At 41.9% G+C, this 12,386-nt stretch overlaps 1 protein-coding gene across 1 annotated transcript; it reads right to left on the bottom strand.

Annotated features, from left to right (window-relative positions):
- Positions 1-7,841: 7,841 nt before the first annotated feature.
- tsr2 (TSR2 ribosome maturation factor) lies at positions 7,842-9,511 on the bottom strand. The gene is made up of 5 exons (XM_079673975.1): positions 9,276-9,511; positions 8,884-8,974; positions 8,669-8,760; positions 8,226-8,387; positions 7,842-7,977 (listed from the first exon to the last, which is right to left on the bottom strand). Exons 1-5 carry the CDS (start codon positions 9,351-9,353, stop codon positions 7,885-7,887), a joined length of 516 nt encoding a protein of 171 aa, XP_079530101.1. The 5' UTR covers positions 9,354-9,511; the 3' UTR covers positions 7,842-7,884.
- Positions 9,512-12,386: the final 2,875 nt, after the last annotated feature.

Consider the following 12,386-nt stretch of genomic DNA (forward strand, 5'->3'; position numbering starts at 1 on the left):
GCGGGATATTCGACCCCACCCTCTCCCTCGACCCCCACATCCGCCAAGTTGTAAAAACCTCATTTTCCACCTCCGCAATATCGCCAAACTCCGTCCCTCTCTCACCCGCCCCGCAGCTGAGCGACTCATTCACGACTTCATCTCCTCCCGCCTTGACTATTGCAACTCACTCCTCTTCGGCATCAGCTCCACCTCCCTCAACAGACTCCAGCGTGTCCAGAACGCAGCCGCCAGACTCCTCACCCACACCAAATCATGGCATCACATCACCCCGGTCCTCAAAGAACTCCACTGGCTTCCCGTCTCTCACCGTCTTCACTACAAACTCCTGGTCCTCACCTATAAAGCCCTCCACCATCTGGCCCCCCCCCCCTACCTCACTGACCTCCTCATCCTCTACCAACCACCCCGGTCCCTCAGATCCACCTCAGCCGGTTTGCTCTCAATCCCCAAGGCCAAACTCCGGAGCTTCGGGGACAGAGCCTTCTCTGTGGCAGCCCCGAAGCTCTGGAGCTCCCTCCCCCAAGACCTCCGTGAGTCTGATTCCCTCACCCTGTTCCAGTCCCGTCTCAAAACCCACCTCTTTAACTCTGCTTATCCTTAAACCCGCCCCTCCCCCCTCTGAACCAACATCCTCCTGACTGCTTTTCTGTTTTTGTTTGTGTTTTGTTTGTCGACCTTACTCATAATGTAAAGCGTCTTTGGGTCTAGAAAAGAACTATATAAATCCCATTTATTATTATTATTATTACTTTAGGGTTAGGGTTAATGATGTATCAGTGAGTTAATGATGTATCAGTGAGTTAATGATGTATCAGTTAATGATGTATCAGTGAATGATGTATCAGTTAATGATGTATCAGTGAGTTAATGATGTATCAGTGAGTTAATGATGTATCAGTTAATGATGTATCAGTTAATGATGTATCAGTTAATGATGTATCAGTGAGTTAATGATGTATGAGTTAATGATGTATCAGTGAGTTAATGATGTATCAGTTAATGATGTATCAGTTAATGATGTATCAGTGAGTTAATGATGTATCAGTTAATGATGTATCAGTTAATGATGTATCAGTGAGTTAATGATGTATCAGTTAATGATGTATCAGTTAATGATGTATCAGTTAATGATGTATCAGTTAATGATGTATCAGTGAGTTAATGATGTATCAGTGAGTTAATGATGTATGAGTTAATGATGTATCAGTGAGTTAATGATGTATCAGTTAATGATGTATCAGTTAATGATGTATCAGTGAGTTAATGATGTATCAGTGAGTTAATTATGTATCAGTGAGTTAATGCTGTATCAGTTAATGATGTATCAGTGAGTTAATGATGTATGAGTTAATGATGTATCAGTGAGTTAATGATGTATCAGTGAATGATGTATCAGTTAATGATGTATCAGTTAATGATGTATCAGTGAGTTAATGATGTATCAGTTAATGATGTATCAGTGAGTTAATGATGTATCAGTGAATGATGTATCAGTAAGTTAATGATGTATCAGTTAATGATGTATCAGTTAATGATGTATCAGTTAATGATGTATCAGTGAGTTAATGATGTATCAGTGAGTTAATGATGTATCAGTTAATGATGTATCAGTGAATGATGTATCAGTTAATGATGTATCAGTTAATGATGTATCAGTGAGTTAATGATGTATCAGTTAATGATGTATCAGTTAATGATGTATCAGTTAATGATGTATCAGTTAATGATGTATCAGTGAGTTAATGATGTATCAGTGAGTTAATGATGTATCAGTTAATGATGTATCAGTGAATGATGTATCAGTTAATGATGTATCAGTTAATGATGTATCAGTGAGTTAATGATGTATCAGTGAATGATGTATCAGTTAATGATGTATCAGTTAATGATGTATCAGTGAGTTAATGATGTATCAGTTAATGATGTATCAGTTAATGATGTATCAGTGAATGATGTATCAGTTAATGATGTATCAGTGAATGATGTATCAGTAAGTTAATGATGTATCAGTTAATGATGTATCAGTTAATGATGTATCAGTTAATGATGTATCAGTTAATGATGTATCAGTGAATGATGTATCAGTTAATGATGTATCAGTTAATGATGTATCAGTGAGTTAATGATGTATCAGTTAATGATGTATCAGTTAATGATGTATCAGTGAATGATGTATCAGTTAATGATGTATCAGTGAATGATGTATCAGTGAATGATGTATTAGTTAATGATGTATCAGTGAATGATGTATTAGTTAATGATGTATCAGTTAATGATGTATCAGTTAATGATGTATCAGTTAATGATGTATCAGTGAGTTAATGATGTATCAGTTAATGATGTATCAGTTAATGATGTATCAGTGAATGATGTATCAGTGAATGATGTATTAGTTAATGATGTATCAGTTAATGATGTATCAGTTAATGATGTATCAGTTAATGATGTATCAGTGAGTTAATGATGTATCAGTTAATGATGTATCAGTTAATGATGTATCAGTGAGTTAATGATGTATCAGTTAATGATGTATCAGTTAATGATGTATCAGTGAGTTAATGATGTATCAGTTAATGATGTATCAGTGAGTTAATGATGTATCAGTTAATGATGTATCAGTTAATGATGTATCAGTTAATGATGTATCAGTTAATGATGTATCAGTTAATGATGTATCAGTTAATGATGTATCAGTGAGTTAATGATGTATCAGTGAATGATGTATCAGTGAGTTAATGATGTATCAGTTAATGATGTATCAGTTAATGATGTATCAGTTAATGATGTATCAGTTAATGATGTATCAGTGAGTTAATGATGTATCAGTTAATGATGTATCAGTGAGTTAATGATGTATCAGTGAGTTAATGATGTATCAGTTAATGATGTATCAGTGAGTTAATGATGTATCAGTTAATGATGTATCAGTGAGTTAATGATGTATCAGTTAATGATGTATCAGTTAATGATGTATCAGTGAGTTAATGATGTATCAGTGAGTTAATGATGTATCAGTTAATGATGTATCAGTGAGTTAATGATGTATCAGTTAATGATGTATCAGTTAATGATGTATCAGTTAATGATGTATCAGTGAGTTAATGATGTATCAGTTAATGATGTATCAGTGAGTTAATGATGTATCAGTTAATGATGTATCAGTTAATGATGTATCAGTTAATGATGTATCAGTGAGTTAATGATGTATCAGTTAATGATGTATCAGTTAATGATGTATCAGTTAATGATGTATCAGTGAGTTAATGATGTATCAGTGAGTTAATGATGTATCAGTTAATGATGTATCAGTGAGTTAATGATGTTAACAGGTGGGGTCTAATAGAGAGCAGACATTATGGGATTAACCTCTCAGCCCGAGCTTTAACTAGCTGCACATTCACATTGTGCTTTGATAAATGTAGTGCTATTTCACTTTGGATCAGATATGGTTGATCTTTGTTGCTGCTATTGCTATTTACACTTCAACTACCCCCCATGGGAACTAACAAAGGGAGCCCAGCCAAGGCTGAATTCACACCTCAACTGCCTTGGTTCCAGGATCTCAGCCCCCCCCCCCCCAGTCATGTGACCATTCCAGGATCTCAGCCCCCCCCCCCCCAGTCATGTGACCATTCCAGGATCTCAGCCCCCCCCCCCCAGTCATGTGACCGTTCCAGGATCTCAGCCCCCCCCCCCAGTCATGTGACTATTCCAGGATCTCAGCCCCCTCCCCAGTCATGTGACCGTTCCAGGATCTCATGGATGTTACAGCAGTTCAGGTGTGTGTGTGTGTGTGTGTGTGTGTGTGTGTGTGTGTGTGTGTGTGTGTGTGTGTGTGTGTGTGTGTGTGTGTGTGTGTGTGTGTGTGTGTGTGTGTGTGTATACTTTTTTATCCAAAAGTAAACTACTGTTAACTTGTCCCCACGCTGAGTTACAGTGATGAGTTAGTATCAGCTACGTGCCATACTTCAATGTAACGGAAAAACAATTAAAGAAATACTAAGTCCTGAGGACTCCACAGACACCTTCAAGAAAGGCTTAAAAACCTTTCTTTTAAAAAAAGCTTTTGATTCAACACTTTATTGTTTGTATTATGCCTCATGTAGCACCTTGGGATTGCTGTGAGCAATGAAAGGTGTTTTATACATCGAATTTATTATTATTATTATTAAATAATAATAAAATGTCTCCACTGATCTGTGTTGTAGATTTGATTTCCGTTTGATTCCAATCGCTTTTTAAAGTCAAAATCGGCAAATTTGCTGAGCTCCGCTACAACTACATGGGAGCGATGAGCAGAGAGGCAGGGACGAGCTCTGCCTCTCGTAAGCCCACATTAAAGTCCTTATCTTGCGTAATTTACTGTAGCTGAAAGATCATAGAACTGTTTCAAAATGCATTAACTTGTTGGGTCTTATTCCAGTAACACGTGATATAGATCGAATATCGTTTCCTATTTGCTGTAAATCACTTGTTAATATCGGGAAAATGGGTCAAATTCAGAGGTATCCAGAAAAGTCTGGATTCAAACTTGCCGCTGCTTGGTGCTGTGTCGTGACGTCACGTGTGGTTCCGCGAATCCTGGTGAGTTCAGCCCGTCCCAGCATCACACAGTGTAGCATTGCTGGTATAGCCGCATGTCAACTTTGTGTATCAGTGTTTATCTCCGAGTTTGTCTTGTTTTTTCCGGATCATGGTGAAGAGGTGTGTCGTTGGCGGGTGTAGCAACACCAATCGGGATGGTTTTACCGTTCATTTGTTCCCGAAAGAGAAGGTTTTACGGGAGAAATGGGAGCGATTTGTGCGGAACACAAGAAAAAATTGGCAGTGCGCCAGTGAAACCAGCGTTATTTGTGGGGCACATTTTGTTGTCCCTGATGATTTTGAAGGCTACCAACAATGGAAGATGGGTTTCAAAAAACAGTTGGACATAAGAAAGGGTGCAATTCCATCAATTAGGACAGGTGATTCAACCCCAATGACTTTCTCGCGTTCCGAGGCTGAGCCCCAGGCATCGTCGATATTTCGCGGCCAACGGGAGGCAACGCTGTCCGATAGTAAACAGGGTGAAACACAAGTGATGTCAGACTCCTTGGCGGAACCCCTACAAAAGAAACACAGGTCCGATAAAGCTGTGAAAAAACTAACACTGTCCAGGGTGAGTGAACCATCAATTTGAAATTTGTTTATCATTTATATATCCTAATCTAAGTTGTAAACTGGGAGAAACCCAGGTATCATCGATCCGGACGGCAGCAGGGAGCCAGACAGCGGCAGCCGGGAACCACACGTGACGTCACGAAATGGCCTGCTTCCAGAAGCAACGTTTTTTTATTGGACCTAATATTTTTCCTTTTTTTACATATTATTCAGTATGAAATAAAGAAACATACATTGACTATCTGTTGCATACACCCCCCAGAAATCAACTGCCAAAAAAAGTTTTTAATGTAAGATAAGGACTTTAACTGGCTGGAGCGCGCTCACAAAACAAATGTTCGCGCTAAATGAGTGCCTACGCTCCGGCCAGTTAATGTGAGGTGAGGCACAGATGAGCTCTGCCTCACGTAAGCCCACATTAACTGGCTGGAACGTGGGCACTCATTTAGCGCGAGCATTTGTTTTGTGAGCGCGCTCCAGCCACTTCCTGTGGGGTTACGTGAGGCACAGATGAGACATGCCTCACCTCAGGTGCGTCACTCCACAGAAACTGTCTGGAGCGCGGACACTAAGCGCATGCCTGTTGCCATCTCACTGTATGCAGGGTTCTTACACCTTTTCCAAAGTCAAATTCAAGCACTTTTCAAGCATTTTCAAGCTTTTCAAGCTTTTCAAGCAGCGTACAGCTGTTGTAAATTACATATTTATATGCACATACTTATACTCAAATGATTATTTCCCTACCTCACATTAAATCAGATGTTCTTTAAGCTATAAACAACCAAATGTGTGTTTCGTAATAGCCTTCTACATAAGGATGAAACATTAAAGAAAAGAAAACAAAGTTTAATATTGTAAAATGAGTGACCCATATCATATATAGTAGACTGGGCATCCCATATAACCTGGCTGAGCCAATAGAAAACAATCAGCCAACTAACTTTTCAATAAATTCTTTATTAACATTTTTAAACATGTTGAGGTCCTTTTAGGGTGGCAGTAAACATACGGCTCTCCAAGGTTAGGACAAAACCATTGAAACACAAAGCTGATATAAAAAGAAGCGTGTGCAGAGATCCTCTTTCTGTGTAAGAGTTTTGGAGGTTTCCAGGGAATTCTTTTCAGAATATGAAACTTTTATTGCCAAAATCTCCCGATAAATTCATGTTTGAAGCTCGTGAAGGGAAGATGACAGCTCTCCCTCGCACAAATGCTTTTACGTAGCGATGCTCCCCCCTCCCTCCCGCTGACATTATGAATGTATGGCGTATAGTATCCATAGATAACACGGCAGGGTCCGTTACAGTTTGTTTTCATCTGATTTCAAATAAACAAAGTCTTGGCTTTCAGAATATTAAACTTGTTTCGGCAAATTCAGATGATAAATACAACTTTGAAGCTTCGGCATAATTACAAGCGGAGAACGGAGTAACTTAACGTCACAGCAGGCATAACAACAGCCGGTGTTTCTCGTGAGTGTTTTCCCCGGAAAACTAACACAATACACACAAACGCAAAAATACACAAACACACACACACACACTCGCGAGCTTCCCCCAGACCAGTAATACAAACGAAAATATGTTTCCTCCGTTAGAAAGCTAGGAATATCCTCTTTCCAACAGTGTATAACTCAAAATGTGTCTTCGGGTCAATGTGACTCATTTCGATGGAGCAAGTTTAGGCACGAAAAATACTACCAGTAGAAATACATTGCTTTTATGTGCTTCATCCTCTGAAAACCACAGGATGGCGACTGTCGCACATACTGACATAGGTACGCTCCTTTTTATTATTGTCACCTGCATAAGCAATTATCCCACATCGAGTTCGCTAACGTTACTAGCTTAAACAAACGTAACATGCAACGTTAGCCTAATCCAAAATGCTCTACTACGGCTTACCTTTCATATGGCTCGTCAGCGCAGACTCTCCCATCGCGAATAATTGAAATTCTTTGTGGCAAACTTTGCAGAAGGCGAATCGTTGGGTTGATCCTCGTTTTAGCCACAGCTTGTATTTCTTTTCGGATAGCCAACGCTCGTTAAAACAGCAACCTCCTGGCATACTGTCATTCTCTCATTAGAATGCCCAGGTCACACAAATAAAACACTTGCAGGTCGCGCGCATAGCGCGGGAAGGCCGGAGCGGAGCTGTTTTATGTAGAAGCGAAGCAACTAAGCTCGCTCCGACTTCTTTATGTTCTTTTAATCTAAAAAGCGAACTATTCAGTCAGACAGCAATTTATTGTAAAAGTAAAGCATTTACAAATCCAAGCACCATTCCCAAAATTCAAGCACTTTTCAAGTCATGAAAACACCTCGTAAAAATTGAAGCATTTTCAAGGATTTCAAGCACCCGTACGAACCCTGTGTATGTCACCAATGTAATGTTTGTTGATCCTTTTATTACATGTGTCCTCCCCATCCATAGTCTCTCTTAAGCAATTTCAAATGTTGTTTCCTTCTGAATAAGGATGGAAAGGACAAGGACCCTACTGACCAGAAGCTTTTACAACTAGCAGAGGATGGTTTCGATCCATCAGAAGCTTATAAACATCTAAATAGTTTGACCACTGTCATTATTTATATTAAAAATATGTGTAATAAAACATGTTAGAAATCAAATGCTCTACAACAGGTTAATAACACGGTACATTAAAGTAACAGGAGACGGCAGCATTTTAACAGGTTTATTAAAAACACACACACACAGTCCTCTTCACTTCTTCTTCACCACCGTCCAGCCGTCTTCTTCCTCAGGAGGGTCTGCTTTCCTGCTGACTGACGGAGCGGAGGGTTCACACTCCATCACCTACACACACACACACACACACACACACACACACACACACACACACACACACACACACACACACACACACACACACACACACACACACACACACACACACACACACACACACACACACACACACACACACACACACACACACACACACACACTTTAGAATAGTAAGGTCTGTCTGATGTGTGTAGATTATACAGTAAACTCAGACAGAAGCAGTCGATTGTAGAGACTTCAGTGTGTGTAAGACAAACCAGAGGTTCTTCATCCTCCTCATCTTCATCAGACTGAGGGGGGGGGGCCTTGACCTTTGCCCTCTCACTCTTCTTCTGAGACAAGGAGTCGATGGTGTTTCTGAGCGTCTGCAGCGCCCCCTGCTTCCACTGAGAGAACATCTGCAGCAGAGCGTCACACAGCTGCCACACACACACACATTATTACACACACAGTATTATATCACTAACTGTATACTACACATATAAACAGTGTATTTCATGATGTTTCCTTCAATTTCGAACATATACTATAATTATTGTCCAATAATAATATTAATAATAGTGTGTGTGTGTGTGTGTACCTGAGGTAAACTCCTGTCGTGTGTGTGTGTGTGTGTGTGTGTGTGTACCTGAGGTAAACTCCTGTCGTGTGTGTGTGTGTGTGTGTGTGTGTGTGTGTGTGTGTGTGTGTGTGTGTGTACCTGAGGTAAACTCCCGTCCTCCACCACTGTGTTGAACTCTTGGTTCATGATGTCGGACAGGAAGTCTTCAACTTCTCCGCGCTGCAGGTCGGCTGCTCAGGAAACATTTATAATTTATATATTTTGCGTGGAGTCATTTAACATGTCGATAAATAAACCGTTAAATATTAACTTGTTGACAGTTTTGATAAATAAATGTTACCATGGTTACTTACCGTTGTCATGGAAAAACTGCTGCACCACATCCACCATCCAATCAGCTTTCTGGGTCCCGTACACGCCTCCAAACCCATTATCCACCGCAATCTGCGCGCACACACAAACACACAATAATATAGACAGTAGCAGTACTCTGCCCTCTTGCACCTCATTTAGCTGTTCTTCTTGTTGTTATGTGTTGCCTTTGCTTGTAAAGCGGATGGAAAAACCAGATCAAGTATTATTGTTATTAAGACCGGAATGGCCTTATAAGGGTTGCGTTGAAGAGCTTGTTGTTTAAAGAGCTAACAGCCCGATGCTAACAGGCTAGCTGTTAGACCCGCAGCGAGACTTTCTGTCTGTCTGCTCGGGTTATATCTACCTGTCTATCTGCTCGGGTTATATCTACCTGTAGTACCGGCCAGCTGAGCAGCACCTGTCTCACCGCCTCAGAGAACAGAACACGTGATGCTGCGGGGGTCGCCATGTTGGATCACTCAGACAGAAGCAGTCGATCACACAGTAAACACAGGCAGAAGCAGTCGATCACATACCACATTCACACCAACGCAACTCCGGGCACTTTCTCATTTCTCTAACTCCCCTCCTCGACTCCTATCCTCAAGACTTAGTCCCGCCCACAGGAGATGCGAGCGGAGGAGAGAAGAGAGAGGAGGGGAAGCAGCAGGCGGTTAGAGAAATTAGATACTCCTCTCCTCTGAGCTGTCATTTTAAAGAGACGTCCATTAATGATGACAGGAGGCACAGCAGCCCTCTGTCTGGTGGACAGATGTGTTCATGACGACTTATATATTTTCTTTGATTCATTCACAGTGCGGTATAATGAGACAATAACAGGCTACAGATGCGGATACACACACACACACACACACACACACACACACACACACACACACACACACACACACACACACACACACACACACACACACACACACACACACACACACACACACACACACACACACACACACACACACACACACACACACACACACACACACACACACACACACACACACACTTATATAAATATATACAATATCAGAATCAAACAGAGCACTCTCATAATAACGTAACACTATCAGAGACTGGATATATCCCCCCCTCTCCCCTCTCTGGTCGCTACAATGAGGGAAATAAATTACGGGCCAAAAGTTTTATTTACAAGTATTAAAAGTAAGCAGAGGACACCAAACCAACTGAGACCTGTCTGTCCGCTGCATCTACGCACTGTACAACACACACACCTACACACTGTACCACACACACACACACACACACACTGTACAACACACACACCTACACACTGTACAACACGCAACTACAGCTCCTAAAGCATATAATCAGCCGTTGTGTATTTTATTTTGTGAAGCACTAAATGGTTTTAGAAACATCTGGACTCTTTGTTTGTAGATATCTACTAAACTAAAGCAGAGACAGAGAGTAGGTCTGTTACACTGAGTGATATATATTATACACACTGCTCTGCTTTCTGCACGGACCTCTCAGCTGTTCTCTCTGGAAACATGGCGTCGTGATGAGAGCAGTTAATAAAATAATATCCAGGGGATGCATGCAGAGCTGTGATTGGCTGAGATCAGTCCGGCCGTGTGTCACGACTCTTTGAAACATCTCTGTTCCCGGAAATGCATCCACGAAGGAGCCGTGGAGGACCCATCAGTGTATCCTCGGTTAGAGCTACTCCAGAGAGCCTCCTCTCTCCTCTCTCCTCAGTTATAGCTCCTCCAGAGAGCCTCCTCTCTCCTCTCTCCTCGGTTAGAGATCCTCCAGAGAGCCTCCTCTCTCCTCTCTCCTCAGTTATAGCTCCTCCAGAGAGCCTCCTCTCTCCTCTCTCCTCAGTTATAGCTCCTCCAGAGAGCCTCCTCTCTCCTCAGTTATAGCTCCTCCAGAGAGCCTCCTCTCTCCTCGGTTAGAGCTCCTCCAGAGAGCCTCCTCTCTCCTCTCTCCTCAGTTATAGCTCCTCCAGAGAGCCTCCTCTCTCCTCTCTCCTCAGTTATAGCTCCTCCAGAGAGCCTCCTCTCTCCTCGGTTAGAGCTCCTCCAGAGAGCCTCCTCTCTCCTCGGTTAGAGCTCCTCCAGAGAGCCTCCTCTCTCCTCTTTCCTCGGTTATAGCTCCTCCAGAGAGCCTCCTCTCTCCTCGGTTAGAGCTCCTCCAGGGAGCCTCCTCGACGCTCGATCCTCAAAGTGCATTTAGAGAAATGAGATGTCCTTCAACATGGTGCGCTGAAATTCATCTCCGGGTCAATACCGGAGGACCGAGAAGTCGAGGAGTCGAGGAGGGGGATTTGATGAAATGAGAAAGGGCCCGGTTCAAGCTCCGTGCTAGAGCTTTTCAGGCAGAAGCAGAAGAGTGAAGAAACAACATGTCCCGATGGCCAACAGTGTGAGACATAGGCCCAATCCCAAACCACTCCCTCGACCCTACCCCTCCGTGACGGAGTGAACTCCGTCTGTTGCCACACTCGCAGCTCAAAAAGGCTCCCTCCTGTCAGATGGAGGGAGTAAATACAGCAGCAAGCTTTGGGACGGCCTCCCCTCTCTCCGGCACAAACAGGAAATGCCGTAACTGTATGTAACAACGGTTTCAAATCAGCATCTCTTTGACAACATTTTTTAAATTAATAACTCAAATAAACCTCCAAACATCTTTCATTGTGTTACTTTTTTGTAAAGCTCTTTTAGTTTTAAACCTGATGTTTATAAGCTTCTTAGTTTTTGCAACAGTCTGTAAATATACACAACTTTATAATAAAATGCACACATTTACCTTTTTCTAGACTAAGCACAGGTATGATCCTAAGTTAAAAACATATGAGGTTATCATGAGGTTGTTAACATCGCAGTTTATCAGTGGATGTTTGCTGGAACTACTTGTAAACAGCGTGTTTCCTGAGGGACACACACAGCGTGACTCCGGTCAGGTAGAGGCCGGTCTCAAGTCAGCACCGCTGCAGACTCGCTGTTTGAGGGCTTGATAGCCCACTCCCACTCCACACCGCTCCACACTCGTTGCTTTGGAACAGCCCTCAATATGGCGGACCCTCCGCGTGAACATGCAAACGGAGGGGTAGGGTGTAGGGGGCGGTTTGGGAATGGGCCTCGAGATCCAAAGATCAAAGGAGTTATCATCGTTTGCTCAGCAGCTACAGTGTAGAGAAGCAATGAAGTTCTTCTGACCTGAGCTCCTCCAACAATGCAACATATATCATAACATACAAAATAGTGCAAGAAGTCTATAAACATGTAAATAGAATATGATATAGAACAGAATATGAATTTAAATACGGTTTATTACGGTGAAAACTATTTATATAAATAATATGGAAGATGAAAACAGGAATGTTTATGGATGTTCTTCACAGAGTTCAGGTGTTTAATAGTCTTACTGTGAGATGAAACTGACTGAGTCTGGTGGTTTAGACCTGATGCCAGACGGGGGGTGATCTGAGTCTGGTGGTTTAGTCCTGATGCCAGAC

This window comes from Notothenia rossii, assembly GCF_949606895.1.
Source record: "Notothenia rossii genome assembly, chromosome: 4".
Lineage (NCBI taxonomy): Eukaryota > Metazoa > Chordata > Actinopteri > Perciformes > Nototheniidae > Notothenia > Notothenia rossii.

Bases quoted from the DNA above. Each gene is read 5' to 3' on its own strand.
- tsr2 (XM_079673975.1), bottom strand. From the start codon at position 9,353: ATGGCGACCCCCGCAGCATCACGTGTTCTGTTCTCTGAGGCGGTGAGA. The intron at 8,975-9,275 runs GTAGATATAACC...GTGTGCGCGCAG, and splicing joins TCAGCTGGCCGGTACTACAG to ATTGCGGTGGATAATGGGTT. The intron at 8,761-8,883 runs GTAAGTAACCAT...TTTCCTGAGCAG, and splicing joins GCAGTTTTTCCATGACAACG to CCGACCTGCAGCGCGGAGAA.